This window comes from Epargyreus clarus, unplaced genomic scaffold, assembly GCF_041222505.1.
Source record: "Epargyreus clarus isolate Ecla_fem2 unplaced genomic scaffold, WU_Ecla_fem_2.2 ptg000002l, whole genome shotgun sequence".
Lineage (NCBI taxonomy): Eukaryota > Metazoa > Arthropoda > Insecta > Lepidoptera > Hesperiidae > Epargyreus > Epargyreus clarus.
The window spans coordinates 1,524,453-1,551,979 of NW_027332210.1; the positions used below are offsets into that span (position 1 = coordinate 1,524,453).

At 36.0% G+C, this 27,527-nt stretch overlaps 2 protein-coding genes across 2 annotated transcripts in view; one reads left to right on the forward strand and one right to left on the reverse strand.

The window, feature by feature from the left end:
* Window positions 1-27,527, forward strand: part of Octalpha2R (alpha2-adrenergic-like octopamine receptor) — a 513,118-nt gene that overhangs the window by 464,268 nt on the left and 21,323 nt on the right. The window lies entirely within an intron of this gene.
* On the reverse strand, window positions 440-4,703 carry LOC140744824 (ommochrome-binding protein-like). Its single transcript, XM_073076510.1, has 2 exons — window positions 4,677-4,703; window positions 440-1,390 (listed from the first exon to the last, which is right to left on the reverse strand). The coding sequence occupies exons 1-2, from the start codon at window positions 4,677-4,679 to the stop codon at window positions 542-544; spliced, it is 852 nt and encodes a 283-aa protein (XP_072932611.1). The 5' UTR covers window positions 4,680-4,703; the 3' UTR covers window positions 440-541.

Below are 27,527 nucleotides of genomic sequence, written 5' to 3' on the forward strand. Positions count from 1 at the left end.
ATTACAGTAAATTTGAAGGTAGTCCAACCCTTTGTGGTTCGTCTCCGGCGGCACAACCGCCACATCTATTTCTGCTTCATAACAGCAGTGCTTTGTTAAGTGTTCTGTTTTGGAAGGGTGTGGTAAGGAGACATTCCCGAGGGTAAGGGCGCATTTGTGGCCGACCTCAGGTAAGAGTCAAATTTTATCTGGAGTTGATTACAGATGTCCATGAGCGGTAGTAACCACTTACCATTAGGTGGACTGCATGCTCGTCTGCTAACCCTATATTATAAAGAAAATAAAGATGTGGCTGTTACAGCGTTTATCCACCGCCACCGTCATCGGACGGTCACCGAGAACGAGATGACTGCGCCGAAGTAGTGGTGCATACGTTTAGTATAGCCGTGTATCCACCGCACGTCCGTCACGCCATATTAAAATCAACCCGAAATAATCTCGTTCTTAGTGACGGTCCTGTGACAGGGGTGGTGGACAAACGCCCTTACTATCGCTATTTATAAATTATACTCCTTTACGTTCTAATAACAATTTTATTAAATCACCAATGATCGGTATCAACACAACTTACATTACTTTTCAGTAACTTCATAACTCTTCTATCATCGGACAAAATGAAATTATTATCTCTATCAAAAGACAAACCATACACATTTCTCATATCTAAAACCTTTTTGTAAATACCATTCCTTATGGTAAAGACACCGAAATTTGTACAAGTGTATATAGTTCCATTATTATCTTCAGTTATCTGTCTTATTGTAATCAAATCATTGATTACTTCAGAACGTAGCTTATTCTTATTGTATCTGTATAAACCTGTATTGTTTCCATAGTAAATTTCACCGTCATTCGTAGTAAAAAACTGATCAACTTCAAAATTTTGGAACTCTTTCACCAAAGCAAATTTTCCGTCGACCTCCATGTATAATTTCTGATCAGGGTAGCTAACGTAGAACAAATTTCGTCTATAAAACAGAGACCAGATATTCTTATCTTTTTCTTTATAATAATCTGCAAGCTTCGTCGCCATATTGTATTTGTAAATTCCATCACTACCTCCTAAGTATACTTCATCGTTCCCTTGATCTACAGCAGTTGCACAGCCCCCTCTGATTCCAGCTATGTTTAAATACTCTTTTGTCTCTAAATTAAGAGTTACTAACTGGAAATCGATATCAGAATAAGTTGCAGGTACAGAATAACTGAAGAACAGTGTGTTTGTCTGTTTGTGCACGTTTAAGTGGTAGGGTCTTCCATTGTCCATCCAGAGGATCTGCTTATGGTACCATTGGTTGTCGATTTGGATTCTGTCACACGTTTTCTCTGTCATACTATTCGTATAACTGGATTTGATGAGAACCAGGATTAAGCAGAATTTGATGGTCATCTGAAAAAGAAATTTATTAAGTAAATTTTAAACATTCGTGGACCCTAAAAATATGAGCTTGAATTAGAATCATAAGGTATAGCTATTAGTATGAAAAATATAAATATGTACTAAAACAGAATAAAGTGAGTAGACCCCTTTATGGTTCAACTGCGGCAGAATCACTGCTACAATAATTTTCGACTTTTTTTTTAAGTGGACTGAAATTTTAGGGGAAACTTTATTGATATATGCATTATCGCCTTGATTTAATCAATTAAATTCTACCAACCCGAACGATCAATGTACCAAACCAGTAACCGTAATTGGTCTTCTAGTGTCCCGCATAATTGAGAGAAACCCGGTCCCAGCAGTAGTACTGCAGTTATGAAGGTGGTAGAACCCTTTGTGGTTGGACTCCAACGGCATCACCGCCAAACCTTTTTGCCTCATAACAGCAATGTTAAACGCTCCTGTGTTCTGGTTTGAAGGGTGTGGTAAGGGAGACATACTTTTCCGAGGCGTTCTAGCTTATTCCTCAGGGGTAGCGGTGCATCTGTAGCCACCCTCAAGTAATCATCTAAACTTATCTGGGGTTGATCACAGTTGTTCATGTGCGGCCGTAGCCACTTACTGCATGCTCAGCTGCTACTCCTATATTATAAATAAAGCCATAATTTTCTTATCATAATCGTTTTCAAACGTTTCTCAGTAATAACAAACTTTTTGCTCGCTATATCATAAATTGCTTTGTGTAATCAATCGGGAGTGACCACTGCGACCCAGTTCAGATTGACACAATGATTGATGACGCCTGGACGTGTAAATATTGGATCTGTTATCTTTATATTAGCGAGTTACTGATCAACTTTTTGTGCGTTTACAGTTAAGAGATATAGATAGGATTTTTTATGTTACGCTGCCTGTAGGACTACCATGAGTTTACAAAAGTATTACTCGCTAGCGACTGCGTAAAATAAATGTATGAAAAATTGTACAGCGCCTCTGGTGGTTACTCGTAGAACTAAAATCCGTAGTGACGTAACTCGATACGTAAAAAACCTATCGAAATCAAATCGCTAGCGAATGTCATTATGATCTATTGCCATACAAATTCGGTCCCATGAGTCATTAATTTGACAGACGTTGTCAAGAAATACCGTGACGATAGTAGTTATGTTATTCACTAGCAAAATGACAATAGTTTTCTATTTACCATTTCTATAGTGGCGTTTCTATGCCAACTCATGGTAATGCTACTGAATGCTGTTAGGTGAGGAGTGTATAACCTTATCACCGTATATCGTCACTAATATCGACAGTTGAAATAGGTCGGTGAATAGAGAGTATTTTTGTATTTGACCACTTAAAGATAATTGTAAATTTTTAGTTTTCATCTATACGATAATTATGAGTAAGTACTTTAAATAAATTTTAATGAAATAGTGAAAATATCTTGATTTATTTATCTATGCTTTTCAAATATTTTATTTACATAATCACCTCTTGACACGGCGCCAGCTATATCCCTTATTTTATTATAGTCAACCCTAAGATTTTGTAACGTCAACCCAGTAATATATTTTAATTGCATTTTATTCCCATAATATAAATACTTTAACAATAACAAAAGAGTAACGAATAGTGACGATAGTTAATATAAAAATGTTTGCAAATAAGATTTAATATTATAAGCATGGATTCACAAAATCAATAATGACCGATACCCGGTTAACCTGATTATGGCCCGGGTGGATGCAGATGATTGATCGACTCCCTGATCCTGATGTCCCGAAACATTGTTCCGTCGGTATAGTCCGCGCCAAACTGCTAGTCCGCTGAATTTAATGCGAGCAGGTGTAGTCATACAATTTGCTATGGCGACGCGATTCATTTCTATATTCAGAACGGACTAGCAGTTTTACGCGGACTATACCACAACTTTAATTTTGTATGAAACATAATAATAATAACATCTCTTTTGTAATAATGATCGTACGCTTAAACTTACGAAATTAGTGTTTGTGTATGAAATCATTACCTACTTGCTAGCAATCGTGTCACGTGTCATATATGCATACATAATTTAAAAATGTTTGCAAATAAGATTTAGTATTATAAGCATGGATTCACAAAATCAATAATGACCGATACCCGGTTAACCTGATTATGGCCCGGGTGGATGCAGATGATTGATCGACTCCCTGATCCTGATACTCCTACTCGTGTAAACAATGTTCCGTTGGTACTAGAACTTTTAATTTTATATGAAACATAGTAAGAATTACATCTCACTTTGATGATCGTACACTTACATTTACAAAATTAGTATTTGTCTTTTAAAACATTACTTGGTATCCGTAATCGCGTCATATGATATCGTCCTTTTGTCCAAAAACTTATTACTGGTATTACACAGCAAAATAATTGAAAAATAATAGGAGTATCAAATGTATTGTGCGCCGCCTTTATATTTTCTGCACATCCTTAAGGATGACCGGTACAAAATGCTACTTAGCATTAAGTCCGCCTATTGTACCACTTGTTTTTATTGGTCAATAAAGTGTAATAAAAAAAATAAAAAAAAATCTTTGGAAGAATGACCTCCTGTAATTTATGTTACCCTACACCCCTACTTTAACTGGTTCAATTTAACATCGTGTGAAATATATATAAATATACTACTGAATATAATTTATCAGCACATATATAAATCGCACTTACATGAAACTGAAACACGTGTGTGAATGTAGACACTAGAAACATGTGGATAAATACTATGAATATGAAAACAGTGAACAGAGGCGACGATGGTGCCAACTTGCGCGACTAATAGAGGCTCTATTTCTATTTTGTTGGTAGCTTTTGTTTGGAAACTGCAACCGCTGCAACTCCATGCTGTAACTTTCGTGTAATCTTAAAATTTCACTCTCATCATTTTTTCATAACGCGCCTAAAGAAGTGTAACTTCTAAAATATCCACTTATAAGAGTATGGTCATTTCCTCACAATAAAGTTATCACAACGGCAATAATGTTTAAAAACTTTTAATTACTTATTTAAGCACTTATTAATTTATAACTTAATCTAACCTACATTCATCTTAACCTAACCTAATATAATCCGTACTATATCATAATTCATTCTTACTAAAACATAATAGCAAACATTGCTCTTACACCGCAGAAATAAATCCAAAGAAAATTTTATTATGTAAGCTACGTTATAAGTACACTTATAAGTTTATGGCCCTTGACTTAATGGGTAATTTACAAGGCTATAACGATAATAAAATAAATATAATTACCATAAACAAAATTTGTTCACACCACACCAAAAATGAAACTACTGTAACTTTGCTATCTCGAAAATTAAAACTCGAATTACAATGACAAATGACCACAAAATAATTGAATAAACTAATGACATCGAACCACATGATGACAATGAAACAACTCACAATGGTCACGTTACTTTGTTTGTAAAATAAACTAAAGTTTTGATAATACATCGACACACATAACAAATGAATGCCCACTTATTTTGGTAATTGCTCAAATATTGACACGCGCAATGGCTAATGTATTACATTTTGAATTATTACGCTTATACAATTCAATAATTGAATAACGTACGTGTCTATTAAATAGCTGCAATACATTTGCTGTTATTAGTTTAAAACCTGGTTCACAATAATAACTGCATTAATAAATGTAGCCCTAATTTTGATAAATGATATGCCTTTTTTTGTCTTTTGTCGAAATTTCCTTGAACAATACATTTTGCTCACATCTATAACTGAAGGTGATATTTAATATGAAATTTTTGTATTCACTTTGGTATCTGTCAAAATTTCTGAAAACAGATAATATATGCTCACATCCATGACAAAGACTGCTTACGATAAATACTTATATTTAATTTATGCAAAGATTAACTCAGTTATGAAGTCAAATTATAACACCTATTCTATTTCTACCTAATAACAGCAGTATTAGGCGCTGCTGTGTTCCGGTTTGAATGGTGTGGTAAGGAAGACAGACTTTTCCGAGGCGTTCCAGCTTAGTCCTCAGCGGTAGCGGCGCATCAGTGGCCGACCTCAGGTAGGAATATCTAATCCTATCTGGGGTTGATTACAGATGTCCATGGGCGGCAGTAGCCACTTATCTTCAGGTGGACTGTATGCTCGTCTGCTACTCCTATATTATAAAAAAAATAGGGTTATTTGCTGCTGTAAACCAGCAACGATGTCTAAACCTTTATACTTAAACCGCGAATAACGGTACCACCTTGAGACCTCATATTATGATTAATGCTTTATTCGCTCATATGTTTCGCTATAGCTACGACTAACGTATACAGGAAGTGTTCTACTTCCCTAATCAATAAGTCTTCATCGTCGACATCACTCTCGTCATCAATATTAATCTATTAATAGTTTTTCAAATCAAAATTTATGTATTTCGTGGCAGCAATTTTTCTACCGTCAATGCTTAGCCATATAATCACTTAACTTATTAGACGATCATTGAAATTATCTTCTTCTTCATCAATATTATTTATCTTACTATAACAAATATCACTATAATTACTTGGTAGTAATCTATAAATTGCGTCCTTATCTGAATAAATCACGTGATCGTTTTCATCAAAGGCCAAGCCAAATGCTTTATCAATATGAGCTACCTTCTTGATTCCATGATATGGCTTATTTTCTAAATGTATCCCATCGTTTGCACAGAAATATATATCACCATATCTATCCTCTACTATTTGTCGAATTACCCTTTCATCATCTAGAACTATAGTATGTTTGCTCACTTTATCGACCTTGTACAACGCGGTGCTGTTCGAGAAATACACATCGCCTGGTTTTGACACGAAAAAATTGTCGATTTCTATATGAAGCGCTTCGAGAACAAGCCCGAATCGGTCGTCGGAGAAAACAAATAGCTTTTGGGTCGGGTACTCGATGTAGTAGAAATTCTTTCTGACAAACAAACCCCAGATTGATTTGCCTTCTTCGGCGAAGAACTCCGCGGATCTGTTCAAGAAGTTGTACTTGTAAATGCCGTTGTGACCTCCGAAGTATATATCGTCGTTACCGGCGTCGTACGCAATGGCATAACCTCCTGGAACTCCGCCGATTTCTTCGCAGTCTTTCTTCTCGATATGACACGACATGATAGAGAAATCAACGTTGGAGCCTTTTTGAACAGTGTGACTGAAAAAGAGCATTCCAGAGAACTTATGTATGACTAGATTATAGGGTCTCCCAAGGTTCCTCACTAAGACCTCTTTGTCGTAATAAACGTCGTTGAATACAAGTCCGTCGCAGACAATAACGTGCCTTTTCGCACTTAGCTCGCCGACCAAGTACACTAAAACGACCATTGCGAATAACATTTTATTGTTTTTAATTTTCTTTGCCGTTTTTACGCAATGTCGACTCAGATATTTTACGTTCCTTTATTTCGGGGCCAGAAATAACGTCGCTTTAGGTGTTTTGCAAGGCGGACTTTATCGCCTATTCTATTACACTGGTCAATCTGAAAATAATAAAGACATAATAGTTTTTTTAATATGTAATTTTGTGAATCTTGTGATTGAATTTCAAAACAGACGTAGTAAATAGTCAAGAATGGGCTTGGAAGGCGAAGTAAATAATAGTTTAAAAAAACTAAAAAAGCACGCTTTTAATACTAATCGAACTTTAATTGGCAATTATCTATGAGAGAATAGTTATAAACTGCTGTAAGATGCACCCCACGCTTTTTACTCTGAATTGAAACTCTTTACTCCTAAACTCTTTGCCATTATAAATATTTTCTTAGGAATGACACAGTTTCTGTTATCTGGATATATATGTGGAAATAGGTTTGAAGGTGGTAGAACCATTGTGGAGGCACTACCGCTGCAACTATTTCTGCCCAATTACAGCCATGTTAGGCGCAGCTGAATTCCGGTTTAAAAGAAATCCTAGTTTATCCGACATTAAAAACTATTCAGGGATGTCATCAAGTTTGTGACCGACCTTGGATAGGACTCTAATCTTATCTACCATCTAACCACTTTATAAGAAAATTAAGATGGTTCAAATATCTAAGATATATTGGACTTAAAATACACAAAACAAACAAACCTAGCAAGTAGAACATTAAATGCAGAAAATAAGTAACTTACTGTACAATTAATCCTCTCAATTATTCGCAGTCGGAGCTTCGCATTAAAACTTATTAATATTTGCAACTGAATGCAAATAAATGAGAACAGTAAATGGGAGTATGAATCGTGAATCACGAATCAAAATTGATTCATTGGGAGCTATAAATCACTTGAAACTATCGCTTCAATTGGGATGTAAGGCTCGCGCAACACTTACGAAAGTAAATCAAAACACTTTGGTAATAACAAACAAATGTTATGACGCCACAAAAGAGTCACACTCTCGTTGGGATGATAGTACCTACCTAATGTTTTTTTATTATTACACACATTTTCAAAAAAATATGATTAAAAAATACAACCGACTTCTATGTCACTACAAAGTAAAAAATAATTGAAATAAATGTTGGTTTAGGACATATTTCTGAAGTCGGCGCTCAATATATTTCGTTGGATACCTAACGATGTAAACAGCGTGTCTAATATGGCCGAATTGATAACCACCTCCTTTTTGAAGTCGGTTAAAAATCAAATATCTTTATATTAATACTGCTTAAGGGCTTCCATCGTATTGCTGAAATAACAACTTTTCAAATTAAATCCTTAGACTCATTTACGTTTTTTTTAAGTTACATTCATTTACTAAATTAAATAGTGTCTCATGTACTAAATTAAATAGTTTAAATCCATTGTTCTTGGTTATGTGTCGTCTGTCAGTCAGTAGATTGTTTTTAAATTATTGTATTCCACAAATCTATGAAAACATTCTAAACAACACAGATAACTAAAATAGTAATCAAATATATGTTTTTCCTAACTTTTCAATGTGAAATATTTTTGTTTCAGGTAACATCAAATCGGAGTGGTAATCAAGTTGTGCTGTTACGGTTTGATATATAAAAACTCGTAACGTAACTCGTTTGATATTTCCTTTTACGATAACTTAGATGTATAGACATTAATGGTATTACAATGAGTGAAATGTATAACAAAGTTAAATAAAGGTGACGTAAAAGGACATGGTTGAAAAAAATAACAGTATCCTTACTATGAGTTTTTACGTTTTGACATTTTTTTAATAATATAAGAGTAGCAGACGAGCATGCAGTCCACCTGATGGTAAGTAGCTACTGGCGCCCATGGATATCTGTAATCAACCCCCAGATAGGATTAGTTATTCCTACCTGAGGTCGGCCACAGATGCGCCGTTACCCCTGAGGACTAAGCTGGAACGCCTCGGAAAAGTCTGTCTCCCTTACTACACCCTTTAAACCGGAACACAGCAGCGCCTAACACTGCTGTTATTAGGTAGAAATAGGTGTGGCGGTGGTGCCGCCGAAGTCGAACCAAAAATATGACTGTTTTGGTATTTGTTTACGTATTTGCCCACACAATTTCCAATCAGCGCCCCTAGCGGATGGTATCAGAACTATAGTGTCAGTAACGTAACATTAAATGTCTAAATAGACAAAATTATGCTTTATGTTTTGTCTCTCTCTTTTGCGAACATGTGAGGTAGACAAAAAGACTTGAGCTCTTACTTATTGTTGCGTTTACTCAGTGTACTGAAGCAAACGGAACAGAATATTGGATTGAGTAAACGTAACGTAAAATTGTGGAATGTTTTGAAAACTCATGGTAAGGGTACAGTCTGCGAACATTCACAAGCGAACGAACATTGAATAACGTTCGCTCGTTCGTCGAGAGTGTATTACGAGCATTAAGAATTGTTTGTCTGTTTATAAATGTAAGCTTCACATGATTCAATACTATTGTCATTTCATTTGTCGACTATCAATTATTCATGTCATAAATCATACATTATTTCGTTCAAGTTTATGTTTAACGTTTGCATGCCTATCAATCTCCGTATTTCTTGACAGAACAAGCCCACGAAAATATTCGTATTGTATTAAAATTGTAAAGTTAGTATCATCATCATCATCAACCCATTACTGTCCCACTGCTGGGCACGAGTCTCCCCTCAGAATGAGAAGGATTAGGCCATAGTCCACCGCGCTGGCCAAGTGCGTATTGGTAGACTTCACATACCGTTAAGATTTTTTTTTTTATAAATCTCTCAGGTATGCAGGTTTCCTCACGATGTTTTCCTTCACCGTTTAAGCAAGTGATAATTAATTTCTAATTTCTAATACGCACATAAATTTGAAAATCAGAGGTGCGTGCCTGGGATTTGAACCTCGGACCCCTCGATCGAGAGGCCGTGTTCCTTAACAACTAGGCTATCACTGCTTTTTTTGTATTTAGTATAGTACACGCCAAACTGGTAACTATACTTTGTTGTTATTATTGTAACGTTAATACGTAAATTATCATCTATTAATTTACTGATGTAAAGAAATTATTCTTAATAGAAATTGAAGTATAAATCTGATTTGAAGTGGGTGTGGTAAGACATAGAAGGAGACATACTTTTCCGAGGCTCTCCAGCTTTGTCCTCAGGGATATCGGCACATCTGTGGCCGAGCTTGGGTAAGAATCTTATCTGGGGTTGAATACAGATGTCCGATGTCCATGAGCAGCAAAAGCCAATTATCATCAGATGAACTGCATGCTCGTCTGCTACTCCTATGTTATGAAACAATAACATATGGCAATGACCTTCAGAGGGTTCAAATTTACCTTATTTTATTTGTTGGACCTCTGGCATCATGTGTACAAAATTTCATGTGAACAGATTTTGTAGTTAAGGCCTGAAAGCGTAAAAATCAAACATTCACATACGCATTAATAATGTTAGATAGGATTTGGCTTTTTTTTATAATATAGTAGGAGCAGACGAGCATGCAGTCCACCTGATGGTAAGTGGTTACTGCCGCCTATGGACATCGGTAATCAACCCCAGATAGGATAAGGTATTCCTATCTAAGGTCGGCCCCAGATGCGCCGCTACCCCTGAGGACTAAGTTGGAACGCCTCGGAAAAGTCTGTCTCCCTTACCACACCCTTTAAAACGGAACACAGCAGCGCCTAACACTGCTGTTATTAGGCAGAAATAGGTGTGGTGGTGATGCCGCCGGAGTCGAACCAAAAAGGGTTCTACCATCTTCAAATTGATAACAGATGTCGCTTTCCCCATTCCTTACAAACAAACCTCGTAAAAATTACAACTTCAGTAACAAATCCCATAAAAAATTAGACAAAACTCCCATTAACTCACAAACAAGAAATTATATGCACCTGCCCGAACAAAGTCAAAACAAACAGAAGACTACAGGCAAATTAAACCTTTTATAATAAAAGTTACCAACGCTGGTTCGCTAATTGCAGTTTTCTAAAGCTAAAAGGTAATTCTGTAAACAATTGTATGATGTGGGAATATTTAATGCGTTTAAAGAAGCCTCCATATATTGTAATAAGGTTGTGCGCTTAGTGAGTGAGAGCGGGTTGTGGGGGAAGATTTATTTATTTATGCACACATAGATAATTGATATAAAATACTTATAAGTAAAATTTGTGCAAAGGTACTGCTTATTGCTAATGAAATATCTTCCATCAGACCTTTAAAAGGAGATGGGTTAACTATATTTTCTAATACAGAAGTAACAAACGAGAATCATCATCATCAACAACCCATTACTGTCCCACTGCTGGGCACGGGTGTCCTCTCATAATGAGATGGATTAGGCCATAGCCGTATTGGTAGACTTTGACTTAGCTTTGAGTTTTTTTTTTTAATCTCTCAGGTATGGTGGTTTCCTCACGATGTTTTCGTTCCGTTTAGCAAGTGATGATTAATTTCTAATACGCATATAACTATGAAAAATCAGAGGTGCGTGCCGCGGATTTAAACCTCGGACCCCAGTTTACATACTTTCCCCAGTCACATATTCATGAAATTTTGACATTAGTTTATTTAAGTCGCTTTATCGCTTATCGCTCCGCTACCCGCGCCGCTTATCAACATACACAACCCCTAAATTCACGTTAGATTGCATTAATTATGAAGCTGTCTCCGCCCTCGCTGTAGCAAGCACTTTGATATAACAAACATATGCAATTTAAATGTGTTTTTGGCAACAATGCAGATTTATATTATGTTACAGCATATTTTACTATTTGTTAAGAGATGGCGCTATATGTGCGCTAAAACACGCTTTTATAATTTTCTAAACATTTTTGTATATGCAAAAGTATGCAATATATTAGTATATATTAGTATGTATGTTAGTCTGTAAGGTATATATGATATGGACCTCTGTATTCAATTATACTTTTGTATATTTGTCTATAGTGTCTGAAATAAATGATTATTATTATTATTATTAAAATGTGCATATAGTGTTGGAATGTGTGTATTTGTACCTCTTAAGTGCCACTGCGGCCTGGTTCTAAGTTTGGCAAGAAGAGATCTCCCTGTGGGCTAGATGATCATGTCCGGAGAGCGGCCGCGCTCCAACAGTCTCAGTTCCGAGCTTATAGTTTCCGTTACTTTATCTCAGTACAGGGTACTGAGACAAAGTAACTTGAGTTACCTTTATGTATTTTTCTACACTAATATTATAAAGAGGAAAACTTTGTTTGTTTGTTTGGTTGTAATGAATAGGCTCAAAAACTACTGGACCAATTTTAAAAAATCTTTCTCCATTCGAAAGCTACATTATCCACGAGTAACATAGGCTATATTTTATATGAAAGATATATTTGATAAATAGATTTTGAGGCGGTACAAAGTTTGCCGGGTCAGCTAGTTTTATAATATAGAAACTGAGACAAAGTAACTTTTGAGTTACCTTCACGTATTTTTATAACATAGAAGCCACAAACGAGCATGTAGTCCAGCTGATGGTAAGTTGGAAATGCCGATGGTAAGTTGGAAATCGATATCTGTAATCAATGCCAGATGAGATGTCCTACCTACCTACCTACTGGTCAACTTCACCACAGATGCGTTGCTATAAGGATATATTATTCTTTCCCACCATACCTTTTAAACCTGAACACAGCAAGAACCTTCTTTACTTATCTCAATACCCTATTTCCAGTACCCTGTATCAGTATCCTGTCTAAATACTGTCATTACCTTAGTGTGACTTTTTATGTTTTTACAAAAATATTTTTTTGTATTTGTTTACGTATTTGCCCATACATTTCCAATCAGCGTCCCTAGCGTACTGTATCAGAACTGATTGGAATTGTATGGGAATTACGTAAACAAATACGAAAAACAGTCATTTTTGTAAAAACTCATACTAACGGTACTGGTCTCAGTCCCCTGTCTCAGTGCCCCCCATTCGCTACCAATGCGTCTAGAGATAAGAAGACATTTATTCACAAAGTTTTCATTTTTTTGTCTCCAACTTAAACTCTAAGTTTACGAAGGAAGCCATTTAATTTCGAAGGAAAACTGAATTCTTAAACATTTTCCTTTGTTTACTTAATGAAAGGTCGTACGGTTGAAAGATGATTATTTAGGGGTCCCTATAGAACCTATTGTGTGGAATCTTTAAAGGAAATATTAAATCTTTTGGGTTCGTCGTCGGAGCGGGCTTGTAGCGATATTTCATTACTTATTTTATTCATTTCTGATTTTATTAATAAAATGTTCAAAGTTTTGAACGATTAGGTTTTCTCAGAAGGAAACGAGCATGCAGTAAACTTGATGGAAACTACTACCCATGGAGATCTATCTGTAATCAATTCCAGATAGGATTGGATAATATCAAGGTCGGTTACTGATGCATTATTATCCCTAAATAGTAAAGGTGGTAACACACAAGCGACAGCCCGCGCGGGTGACACGCGGCTGCAGTAGGTGGTGATTGTCCCTGTATTTCCGGGACCAGAATAGGGCTACGGTATCCCCTGCCTGTCGTAAGAGGCGACTAAAAGGGGCTTCCAGGGTTGCGGGCGGCAAGAGTGGGAGCTCGAACCGCCCGGCCAGCAACCCCGGGAAGGACGGCGGTATGTGTGGTCGCGTACCGTCGTGTACAACAGACGGTTTGGCGAGCGGCGTGCTCACCTGGGCGGAGCCCGACTCCGGTTGCGTTCCTATGGATCCGAGATTTCTCGGAGTCCTCTACGCAACGCCGAGGACGGCCACCGGAGGGGTTTTAGTGCGGTAAAAGTCCCACATATCCCCGTGTCGCTCCCACGTCACCGGGTACCTTTTGAAGGTAAGAAAAAATTGCTTGATTAAAAGGACAACCAATTGATAGTCAGTAATCGCTAGAGAAATAATTTATTCTTTACCATAATCTTATCACTTAAACCTTAAAAACTGAAAACTGGATTTCAATAAAAAATTTCTAAAGCAATCCGGGGACCGAAGTTTAAAAACAAAAGCTGTAAACCTGCGGGCATAAAATATAGGGTTGTCAATCATTCAATCTATATTTACATTTTTTATGTTTTTTTTTATAATATAGGAGTAGCAGACGAGCATGCAGTCCATCTGATGGTAAGTGGCTACTGCCACCCAACATCTGTAATCAACCCCAGATAGGATTTGATATTCCTACCTGATGTCGGCCACAGATGCGCCGCTACCCCTGTCTAAGCTGGAACGTCTCGGAAAAGTCTGTCTCCCTTACCACACCCTTCAAACCAGAACACAACAGCGCCTAACACTGCTGTTATTAGGTAGAAGTAGGTGTGGCGGTGATGCCGCCGGAGTCGAACTACAAAGGGTTCTACCACCTTCAAACTATCCGTGGTTTGACCTGAAGGTACAATCACCGCACCAATTTCTGCCCAATAACAACATAGTTAAGTGTTGCTGTTCTGGATTGAAGAGTGTCAGAGAGTCATACTTTGTTGGTGCAACTAAATAAATACTTATCTGAGATGTTCCAGCTTAGTCTTCAGAGTGACAATGCATCTGTAACCAACCTCGGGTCTCTTATATCTAGGGTTGGGTATAAATGTCAAAATATTAAAAAAGTTAATTTAAGACGCCATTTTTAATTTTGAAATTTTGATCCATCAAGACGAATTTAACGACACCTCAGATTGCCTCATGGCTCATATGCAAGTCAGCCGGCATCCACACCTTTCCACCGAATCGCAGAACAGCTTCACACTCAAAATAGGTATAGTGGTAATTAATATCTCTCCAATTTACACTATTCCACTCAACCATATACACACACACGCGCACACACACATACATACATACACTCTATAATAGAAATAATTTCCCTCTTACCGCCGCCATTGGGTCAAAAACACTATAATCCTAATATTGACAACCCTACTAAGGTCCAACGGAAATGAAAAACATTATTAGAACAAACAAAATTTCCGGCGGCACCTCGTTGTCTCTGGGCCGTGTGGATGTTTGATTTGGGAAATTGTCCTTGCAACCTGTTTGGGTATGGACCCTATGTTGTTATAGAATTAACGGAGCTTGCATAAGCTACTTTACGCTACGCTTTTGTAGAACGTGCTATTTTGTAATCAATGCAAATTTTATATTTCTTAATTTTTTGGTTTTCTTTTAATCATAGCAGCTATAGAAAGAACATTAAAATTTCCTTATTACGATTCAATAGATAAATCGAAGTATATTGTTGTCTATCTATTCCGGTTCAACAGACAGAGCTCTGTGACAGACGAACATACGGACAGACAAAATTTTTTTAACCCTTGGGTTCGAAACCCTAAAAACGGAGATAGTAACAGTAATTACGTACAGTACTGTCTGAAATCTTAGATCAAGCAGATCAATAGAAAAACAAATTCTACTTAACCCATAAAAGCCCAGAGTTTAAAATGTTAGAGAAATTCCCACGTCGGGAATATTGAGTTTTCTATCGGGAATTGAAATTCAGCTCAAACGCTTTTAACTCCACAGCACTAACTGTCGAAAAACGTTGATACAATTCCGTTTTTTCAGCGGATCGGGAATTTCAACACAACATCGTTTCGTGTTGTCATTAGAATCGCATTATCTAGGGAATTTGGATTTATTTTGAATCCCGAACACGGATTATTGGTCAGCAAAATAAACGAGAATGTTATTACGATTCTTTTTTAATGAATTGGGATTTTTAACAGAACATCGTTTCGAGTTGTTATTAGAATCGCATTATCCAGAGAATTTGGATTTATTTTGAATATCGAACACGGATTATTGGTCAGCAAAATAAACAAGAATGTTATTACGATTCTTTTTTAATGAATTGGGATTTTTAACAGAACATCATTTCGTGTTGTCATTAGAATCGCATTACCCGGGGAATTTGGATTTATTTTGAATCCCGAACACGAATTATTGTTCAGCAAAATAAACAATATTGTTATTGCGTAATTACACGATTATTTTTACTGAATTGGGATATTTTAACACAATATCGTTTCGTGTTGTCATTAGAATCACATTATCTGGGGAATTTGGATTTATTTTGAATCCCAAACACGAATTATAGATCAGCACTATTGATATTGCGTAGTTTCACTATTATTTTTAATGAATTGGACATTTTAACACATTTTAAGTTGTTGTGTTGTGTTTCGTGTTGCCATTAGAATCATATTATCTGGGGAATTTGGATTTATTTTAAATCCCGAAAGCATTTTTGATCAACAAAATAAATATTCATACTTTCTACGTAGTTGTTTAATTCGGATTTTCAATAAATTGGTAATTTCAACAAAGTCTTGTTTAGTGATTCCAAGCACATTTACAAGACCATACCTACTTAACCAGGTACGGTTAGACCATAGTGGTAGTTCCACGGAACTTATTTCTAGGCTGAAGCAGTTCTTGCTCTTCGATAGAAAGGCATAGATGCTGCCTGAGTGAGTCCAGAGTGACAATGTACCTTTAGGTAGAATCCATTTTATTTAGATTTGGTTACTTGGTTAATCCATGGGTAACATTTGATCATCTATTTTAGTTGGACTGCTACATTTATAAAGGAAATATAATCCCCATTATTTAAGTCCGCTAAAATACCTTTTAGTAAACCACATTTCCATACGCAGTATATTTAAACTAACAGAAACTGCACATACATTTCAGCTCTAATTGTATTATTAAACCAAAAATTCCCAACACGAATAAATTTACCAACATTTTGACAATAAATAATTTCGTTTTAAACAGAACATTATTGCATTAGTATCCAAAGCGTTGCTTGCGAAAGCGTTGCGTACTGTTGCATATTTCAAAGCGACGTTCCAAAAATGAATTTAACACCCGCCATGTTTACTCTGTTTGAATTTGGAATACATTTTAGATCTAATAAGTGGGTAGTTTTGAATTTCGCCTGCCAGTATTCCAGTTAATGTTAGGTGAAAGGTAATTAGCGTTACATTTATGGCACAATATTCGTTTTAATACTATTAAGTGGTTGTTGTGGTTTGTAAATTATTTAATTACTAGTTTTTGCCCGCGGCTTCGCCCGCGTTTATATAACTAACATTAACTTTGCTAAAGATCATCACTTGATAAATGCATAGTTTACGATTCAATCCTTACTAATATCGATTAAAATAATCGATGTTTTGGGTCCAAAAGATTCTCCGATTAATCGACTTATATCGCCATCCCTAGTTCCCGTGGGATTTCCGGGATAAAAACTATCCTATATCCTTTCTCGGGTGTCTGACTATCTTTGTACAAAATTTCATTAAAATCGGTTCAGTGGTTTAGGCGTGAAGAAGAGACAACCAGACAGACAGACAGAGTTACTTGCGGATTTATAATATTATCCTTACTATTAAGTGATTGTTGTGGTTTGTAAATTATTTAATTATACAGGTGTTGCTAATATTTAAGCTGTAGTTAATGGTCACAGGAATACTCTGTTGTACTAACGTAGAAACCCACAGGACGCCTTAATAAGAAATAGAGGTAATATTGGCAACAAGAAACATAACTAGAAGATACTTGTGTCAATGATAAAATATGGTATTTTATTATAAGAATATAACCATAGTTAGTTATGTAGATTTCTATTGAAATATCCTAGGATACAAAATGTGGCGACTTCTCGCAACTCACCAAGAGATGGCGCCATATGTCTCTGAATCACGCTATCGAAGTTATTTCAACATCTTGTATAAACAGGGTGAATTTTTCCAATAGGCCTTCAGGGCCAAATCCGAAACTATAAGGATTAGCGGAAAATGCTGAAAGGAGTTACGAGGCCGATTTTGATAAAAAACTAAAACTGCATCATTAGTTTTTTAAAATATATTTTTCCTTAGCCGGGAATCGAACGAGTTCACTTTTAAAAAAATACACCCTCTATATTACTCCACTATCTGATAGTGTCGTTTATAAGGATCAAATTCTGGGAAGTAATGTTATGTAACAAATTGTGTAGCACAAGATAAAAAAACTTAGAAAGAAATGTATAACTTGCTTTAATAGTAAAATAAAATATCGTGAAGAAGCGGACATTTGTGAAATTTTAGTAAAAAATACAAAAATCTCAAAGTGTGTAAAGTATACCAAGTCTCATTCTGCGAAGACATCCGTATCCAACAGTGGGACAGTAATGGGTTGCCGAACTTTGAAACCGAAAAATCAGTACTGAGATTCGAACCCCGGCCCACCAGTCCGTTATTCAAAGCTATGTACGCTTGTTTAATAATTAAACAGTAATTATCATGCGCAGGAAATGGACACAGCTACCGTATAAGTCCCATTAGCGGTCAAATTACATATTAATCTCTTTGATATGCAAATTCGATAATGTCTGCACATTTGTAGCGAAAACCGCAGATTTTGGTCGCGAAATGTGGGTACATCATTACGTCAGCACCAGGTGGGGTTTTAGGTTGCACAACCATATAAAAACTAGCAAAAAATGATGGCGTTGTTGGTAAAAAACGACAACACCTTTACATTTAGAATTTAATTACAGAAATTTAAAAATAAGCAGTGATAGCCTAGTGGTTAAGAAACTCGGCCTCTCGATCGAGGGGTCCGAGGTTCAAATCCCAGGCCTACCTGGCATACCTGTGATAGCTGTGATACCAGGCATACCTATGATTTTTCAAAAGTTATGTGCGTATTAGAAATTAATTATCACTTGCTAAACGGTGAAGGAAAACATCGTGAGGAAACCTGCATACCTGAGAGAATTATAAAAAAATCTCAAAGGTATGTTAGCGGTAGATTAGGCCATAGCCTAATCCTTCTCACTATGAGAGGAGACCCGTGCCCAGCAGTAGGACTGTAATGGATTGTTGATGATGATGATGATGAAAAATATGTGTAAATTTGTATTTATAATTAAAAGAACGTTTTATGTAAAAAAAAAACAATTTTATATTATAAAAAAATGTTCACATAACGTTTTAAATGATAAATAACACATCTACATATAACTTTTAGTTGATGTGTTAATTTTAAAAAGTAGAGGTGTTGTAGTTTTTTCAAAAAGAGGGCGGACAGAATGCTAGATTTTTGAATTAGTAAGTGTTCGCAATTGTCGTCTACATTACAACGTCTGAGTATGGGTCTCCGCTCAGAGAGAGGGTTTAGGCCATAGTCCAACGCTCTGGCTTTGTGCCACCCATAGACATCTACTTATAATAATTTTCAGATAGGATTTGAGTCCTGCCTGAGGTTGGCCACAGTACCCTTACCAGGAGTTTTTACGTTTCGACAAATATGACTGTTTTGGTATTTGTTTACGTATTTGCCCATACAAATTCCAATCAGCGCCCCTAGCGGATCGTGTCAGAACTAGAAAATCGTATGGGCCAATACGTAAACAAATACCAAAACAGTCATATTTGTCGAAACGTAAAAACTCCTGGTAAGGGTACAGATTTGTTGCAATTCCATAGGAGGCCACGTATATTGTGTCTTTGTGTGTCACCTTCTGACCAAAATACTGCAGCGCCTAACTATTATTAAAAGATAAAAGTTGATTTCGTGGTGCCATTCGAAATCGAACCATGAAGAGTTCATACCTTTATGTTTTTAGGTCGTCACTTAAACTTCTTAATATTTTAGCAATACCCCGTATCCAAATATACGTACCACGTCACAACAGAAGATCTGTCACAATCCAATACCACTAGGGCCAGTAAAAAGGGAAGGAAAGCTCGCACTTAACTAAAAAGATATGGAAATTCCCTCCTAATATCCCATTCGCCCTTTTTGTCGGGCGTAACTTAAATTTGTCGCGATTGTCACAGATGTTTGTTCAAAGGATAGAACTTGAGCGAACTTGCCGAGAGAATGTATTTACTGCGGAGGGTAATGTTGTTCGAGTGTATATGTGTAACTTTAATTCTTTGGCACACCTTACAGCTCAAACGGCTGAACAGATTTTAATATGAGGTGTCGTCAGATTCATGTAAATTGTGAGAGCGACATAGGGTGTATTTTCAAGCATTTGAGGTTTTTCTTGTATAATAATTACTAGTCTAATTTCAGTGTTTTGTTTTCATAATTATTTATATTTAAATATAGAAATAATTTGTAGCCGTATAAAATACTAATAGACACTGCATACATTGACAAGTAGATGAACCGATTAATTAAAAACAAAAAGTAACACATTTTAATGACAAAATTATCTATCTATGTAAGTCATAATTTAGCAATGATACTTCGCCGCCTTGAAATTTTTTTAGAGAAAATTTATGAATAAATAAATAATACTGCGTAATTTACATAATAAATAAATAATTATTTCAATTATTTTAGGGACATTTTAGCACGGAGACGTGGCAAAACTTTTTTACGCAATCATTTCAATTCTCAAAACTGGGTACATTTTCTTGTTAGGAGTGAGTAATCTTTACTATTGTATGATGTAAATAGAACTATTTTTCTTAAATTATTTTGTTGCTTGCTTTTAACGTTAAAGTTTATTTAAGTTGTTTTAATCTTGTGTTTATTTCTTTAATATGTAACACATATATTAAATTTATCGATATCTACTAGTAGCGTAATGACCGCGCGTCACAACGCTGACGTCACCCATGACGTCACACGAGTAATGAGATGTCATCACGTCAGTCCAATAATAGATCATACGGTCCAACGCTTAACGGTGTATATTAAATCTTAGTTATAATTAATTATTGCAGTATGGGAACTTTGCCAAAAACCAGGGAGTTTAGTTAAGTTTAAAGTTAAGCAATTTATATTTACTAATACTTGTAGCAGTAAGGCAGTGATAGCCTAGTGGTTAAGAAACTGGGCCTCTCGATCGAGGGGTCCGAGGTTCCCAGGCACGAACCTCTTATTTGTCAACAACACTGTCAAACGCTGCTCCATTTTGGTTGGTGAAGGTGAGGGTGGCATACTTTTCAGAGGCATTTCAGCTTAGTCCTCAGGGCTAGCGGCACGTCTGTGACCGACCTCAGGTAGGAATTTAATCCACGTTGTCCATGGACGGCAGCACTTACCATCAGATGGATCTCATGCTCGTCTTTTACTCCAAAACTTTGAAAAACAATATGGCTGGCTGCAACTCTTTTTGCTCTTGGAGGAAATATTTTTTATTGAAGCGGATGAGACCATGAAAACGTCAACAGATTATGTCACATTTTTATAAAAATACTCCTCCAGCGGAGACCTCCAAAAATCGCCGCTGAGATCTCTAAATGAACGCGGCTCCTCTAAGCATAGTGGTCTGGTCTTCACGAATAGGTCCAGATCATCATCATCATCAACCTATCACTGTCCCACTGCAGTGCACGGATCTCCTCTCCAAATGAGTAGGATTAGACCATTGTCCACCGCGCTGGCCAAATGCGTATTAATAGACTTGACATACCTTGCAAAACTTTTGTTTTTTTAGATTTCTCAGGTATGCAGGTTTCTTCACGATATTTTCCTTCGTCGTTTAAGCAAGTGATAATTAATTTGTAATACGCACATAAGTTTGAAAAATCAGATATGCGTGCCCGGGATTTGAACCTCGGACCCCTCGATCAAAAGGCCGAATTTCTTAACCACTAGGCTGTTTTAAGTATAATTTCAATGCCATTAAATTTGAATAAAAAATAATATGCTCTATCTACATTATTCGTAACTCCAACTACGAAACTTATGTTCCGGAATACAAATGGGTTCTTATAGGAATTTTGTTAGGAATCTAGGGCTGAAGGGCCCTGGGCGATTTGTTCGAGAATCCAAAAAGGTTGAAACTTAACATTAGGGACGTGTAAATGCTTTTCTAGTTGATTGGATAGATTTTAGCAAACACTTGACTTTTTATAGGGCTCTTGATATGAATTTTAAGTGATACTACGACTAACGAACTAATCAGACGCCAAATATTGGAAATGAATAAAATTTTAGTTATCGGGGATTTGAAATTGTTAAGCTGAAATATAATTATTTGGCAGCATTTGGTACTGCGCATAAAAAATGTTTAAGAATGTTCGTATGCCTGAAAACGTATATTAAAAACTCCTGTACAAATTTTGTAACAACTTTTATCCAATAATAGAAAACTTTACCCAAACTGACGTAGACTACGTTTACAGGCTACTTTGCCTGAGTTCCAAAAGTCTTAGCACAATTTTGAGGTTGTCGACTTGGATTTTTTGGATTTACCCACTATAGATTGAGATTTGACAACATTTGCCTATTAGAAAATAGTGTAAGATAGACCATTTGCCACTTCAATTAGATAAAAAAGTACTATAATAATACTAGATCCTAGCATAAACCAAATAATTCTTCAAGAACTTTTTCACTAAATTACACTTCTATTTGTTTGAAACCACCTTACTATTCAATATGATGAAAGATTCTATTCTATTCATTTTCGAGCCTCACACTATGGATTTAGTCTAGTCCAGAGTCTGGAAATTATCATAAAACATCAACTGTGATCCATGGGCGACATAATTGACATGGGGAATAGAGGTCTGAAGAAAATAGGCTACTTAAAATAGCCAGATTATATTTTATCTGCAGGCTATATCATCATAATTTAACAACAAAATCAGCTTAGCTATGTGCGTTAGCTACTACAATTTTACGAAGAAATACATTTTTATTTTGACCCGTACAGCAAATCCTCCATCTACGTGACTTTGTCGCACGCAGACGTATTGAGCCGCGCGGCTCGACAACGACCAGCTCATTACTCAGTATCGCAACCACCACACAATATCGACATCGCTCAGCTTATTAGTAATGGTATTCCATTACTTTGGGAAACCACCTGTTCCATCGCTGGTGGTATGCGATAAAGTAAAAAGCAATAAAATAAAAAAGCATATTATTCAATGCGCGTTTACCTAATTTAGTTTATTAATGATTGTCAAAATTGGATACATAGAAAAACTGGGTAATCGATAACGAATATACCTTTTTTTTTTTGTTAGAAACATGCATGCTCATTTTATTCTTTAAAATCAGTTTTTGTTTGTTTAGAGTCTAAAACTACTTACCATGATGTAGATTGCACGCTCCCTTGTTACTTAAATTTTCAATTTAATAAATAGAAAGAAAATCATGTTTTATTCGCAGTATTTAAGCACTTGCCATCATGTAGACTGCATATTCGTTTGCCAATTTAAAAAAACTTTTTTGAGTCTATTTCGTTACTTACTCAACGTGACACGTATAGTTAATCCTTCAGCTACGTGACTTTGTCGCACGCAGACGTATTGAGCCGCGCGGCTCGACAACGACCGGCTCATTACTCAGTATCGCAACTACGACACAATATCGACATCACTCAGCTAATACCGTTACTTTGATTACATCTCTGACTGGAGGCGATAAGCGATAATAACAAAAATTATATTATTCAAGGCTCGTCTAAAATTCTTATCCATAAACGCCCGTTATTAATAATGAATCTATCCATTTTTGTATACTAAAGATAAAAAAATGTATTATAACGAAATTGTCAAAAATCACTCTTAATAGTTTCCGTTTCGGCAAAACATTAGATAGACTGAATATAAATAACGGATAAAACACAATAAATAACAATATAAATTATTATTTGTTATGACAGGCTTATTGTAGAAGCCCTTTTCATTGTATTTGTGATTGCAAATGTCTTTACATTTTGGAGTATTTTTGTTACTTAGTAACGTAACGTATAGTAAATCCTTCAGCTACGTGACTTTGTCGCACGCAGAAGTATTGAGCCTCGCGGCTCGTCAAAAATCACTCCTAATAGTTTCCGTTTCGGCAAAACATTAGATAGATTTAATATAAATAACGGATGTACGATTTTTTTAATTATTATGAAAGTAAATTTACTTTTTGTTAGGAAGATGCAGGCTCAATTTCTGCTTTATGTCCGCGGCTTCGCCCGCGTTTAAAAGAAAATAATATGACATACTAACATACATAAAACTGAAAATTCGTACCTTCATTGGAATGACAGTGGCGAAATCTGGCGAACATTGGTCGTACCAACTCTGAAACCTTCGTGGGCTCATGGACAACAACTTTGCTAAAGATCATCACTTGATGAAATGCATAGTTTACGATTCAATCCTTACTAATATCGATTAAAATAACAGATTTTTTTTGGTCTAAAAGATCGATTCTCCGATTAATCGGTCTTAGATCTTCCCGTGGGATTTCCGGGATAAAAACTATGTCCTTTCTCGGGTCTCAGACTATATTTTTACAAAATTTCATTAAAATCGGTTCAGTGGTTTAGGCGTGAAGAAGAGACAACCAGACAGACAGACAGAGTTACTTTCGGATTTATAATATTAGTAAGGATTAGTAAGGATATCTGCCGTACAATACCAAAAACCATAATAGTGCTTAATAATACAGATCTTCGTAATATATTTCAACGCTTATCGCTTACCAGTCGTATATAGAACCTGTCACTAACACATCTATTCCAAACCAGAAAAACGTTATTTTTCTGACAAGACATAGATGGGAGAAATAAAGTGTAGTTTTTATATCGGGGCTGGATTTTATTCATGAAGCCACGAGGCTTAGGGGTACATTTTTTCAAGAACAATTGAGATTTCCTTTAAGTCGACGGTTTAAGCGGGGATTTAAAAGAATGTAGCCTATTTTTTGCTAAATAACATCAGTGTTAAGCGCTGCTGTGTTACGGTTTAAAGGGTAGACATAGCTTTCCGATGTTTCCAAATGAAGTTCTCAGAGGTAGCCTAATCTAAAGGTGGTAGAATCATCTGTGGTTCGACGCCAGCGGCACCACCGCCTCATCTATTTCTGCCTAATAACAGCCACTGCTGATGCTTCAAAACAGAACACAGCAGCGCTTAACACTTTAAGCGCTGTTGTGTTCTGTTTTGAAGGGTCTGGGAAGGACATTTTTTCGAGGTTTTCAACTTAGTCCTCAGGGATAGCATCTGTAGCCGACCTCATGTAGGAATCTAATTTTATCTGGGATTGAACACATGTGTTTTAGATAGCCAAAAGTTGAATTGATTGATTATTAATAATGGATCGCTGATGCTACCAGTTGCTATACAATACTAGTCAATGGACCGTCTAATCTAAATTAATAGTTTTTTACCACAATTTACCATTATTCACAATTCTCCCAAAAACAAAACAAAACAATACTACCCCTACTCACTGCCACAAAGGGATGGTACTTGCGCCTAAATTAATACCACTCTTTTACCCCAATTCATGGAGCGTACACGCAAAAAGGGAAGCTGGTAACATTTCATGTACATTATACATAGTACACACGTACAAACAGACGCATTTGTTACATAAATTGCTATAGACGTGCGCAAGGATAGGGATGTGCGGTGTTCTTTTAAGAATGCAAATTGTCGATGTTTTTCAAAAGGTCTTCTAAGAATAACGTTTGTATTTTAGTAGAGTAACTTTTCTCGTTTTGTGGTTAAGTTCTGGAGTATATTTTTAACATCAATTAAAATCATTTTTTATTGAACGCAATCATTATTCTCTTTAAATGAATAAAAAACATAAAACCGTTTTCAATGTACAAAGAGCAATACTTTGTATTTGACTTTGTACTTGTGTTGTATTTTCTGTAACAATATATACATATTTATAGTTATATCATTTCAAAATTAATATCTTAAAACAAGTAATTAATTAAAAAAATCAAAAACCCGACTGCACCAAAGAGGCTGAAGTAGAATTTCCAAAAGCAGTGAAATAGGCATTTCATTATTTTTATCCAGAAAGCCAAATACAAAGTTTCATAGTAGGTGTCTGCTTCAAAACCAAAAGATATTCAAACAATATTATCCTATTTTATCCTCGTAGTGCTCATTTACGCTATATAAAGACTTAGGGGTACGCTATATAAAGACTTAGGGGTATAAACACTTAGGGGTAAAAAAATAGATAGTGGCCGATTCTCAGACCTACTGAATATGTATATAAAATTTGGTGAAAATCGGTGAAGCCGTTTCGGAGAAGTACGGTAACTAACACGAGAATTTTATATATAAGATATATTATATAATGTATGTGTAATCTCCTCTTAATTTCCTTTATTTTGACACCCTACTCGATAGGTTTGGTTAACTTTTTTTAAAACGTGTAACTATTTCGCGAAAAAATTCACCATTTACGGTCTATAAAATATATAACTTCAGTAAATCAAAGTTTCGGTCATTATTTTACCTCATTAGAGGTAGAATTTCATTATTTTTATCCAACAAGCCTGATACAAAATTTCAAAGTGTTTGCTTCAAAATTGACGATTGTTCAAATGGACTTTTAACTCTTATTTTACCCTCTACGGGGTTGATTTTTCGGAGGGGAATAAATAAGTGCGTCCTTGTTCCTATCCAGAAAGCCAAATACAAAATTTTATAGTAGTTGCTTCAAAATTAAAGGATTTCAAAAAAACTGTTTTCACCTATTTTACCCTCTTAAGGGTAGAATTTCCAAAAGGCCTTTTTTAGTACTTATTCACGCTATATAGAGAACCTATGTGCAAAATTTCAGAACTGTAAGGTCCTTGGTTTAGGCTGTACGTTGATTTCTGAAAAATGAAAAAGTCATTTAGTTGGTCAGTCAGTCAGTCACCTTACTGTTTTATATATATACATATATGTTTTTATAATCTCCGTTTAATTTCCTTTCATTTGATATCCTACTCGATAGGTTCGGTTAACTTTTTTTTTTAAATGTGTTACTATTTCGCGCCAAAAATCCGCCATTTTGATTTTTTTTTACTAACACCTATCTAAGGACACTCGGGTCATTGAGACAAATATAATGACACCTTAACTGTTGAAATTCATCCAGCCGTTAGTTAGATCGAATCAAATAAAGAAAGACAAACATACAAGATACGCGCGAAAAACATAACCCTTCCTTGGCAGTCGGGTAATTATTATGTAAAGTTAATAATTTTGAAATATATAGTTCTAATAGAGTGAGTGAGCTGTTTCAAATTACACGTTCTTATCATTTACATAAGCTTTTGTACAAAGGATTCATTCAGCAACTAGTTTTGTTGCTGTCTATGGGCTACACTGAACACTTAAACATTGTTCGTCGATAGGTATTTCGATAAAAATATATTACAGCAAATGTATCGACAAACTCTATCGATACATTCCCATCACTACAGTCGGTTCCGTAAAAAGGTTAGCGTAGTGTAGAGTGACGCATAGAGGCGATTTTTAACTGCCGCCTGTAGAAAGCTCGTAATGTATCGTTCAAATAATGCCGAGTAATCCCGAGTGAAAGTTTTGTGATGAGCTGACGCTTGGGAATTATGCTTCACACTCACACTAGATTTGAAACTCGCTAGAATTTAATTTACTCCCATAGAGCATTTTTTATAATATAGGAGTAGCAGACGAGCATACAGACCTGATGGTAAGTGGCTACTGCCGCCCATGGACATCTGTAGTCAACCCCAGATAGGATTAGATATTCCCACCTGAGGTCGGTCACAGATGCGCCGCTACCCCTGAGGACTAAGCTGGAATGTCTCGGAAAAGTCTGTCTTCCTTACTAGACCCTTCAAACCGGAACACAGCAGCGCCTAACACTGCTGTTATTAGGTAGAAATAGGTGTGGCGGTGATGCCGCCGGAGTCGAACCATAAAGTGTTCTACCACCTTCATAAAGGTATTAAGATAG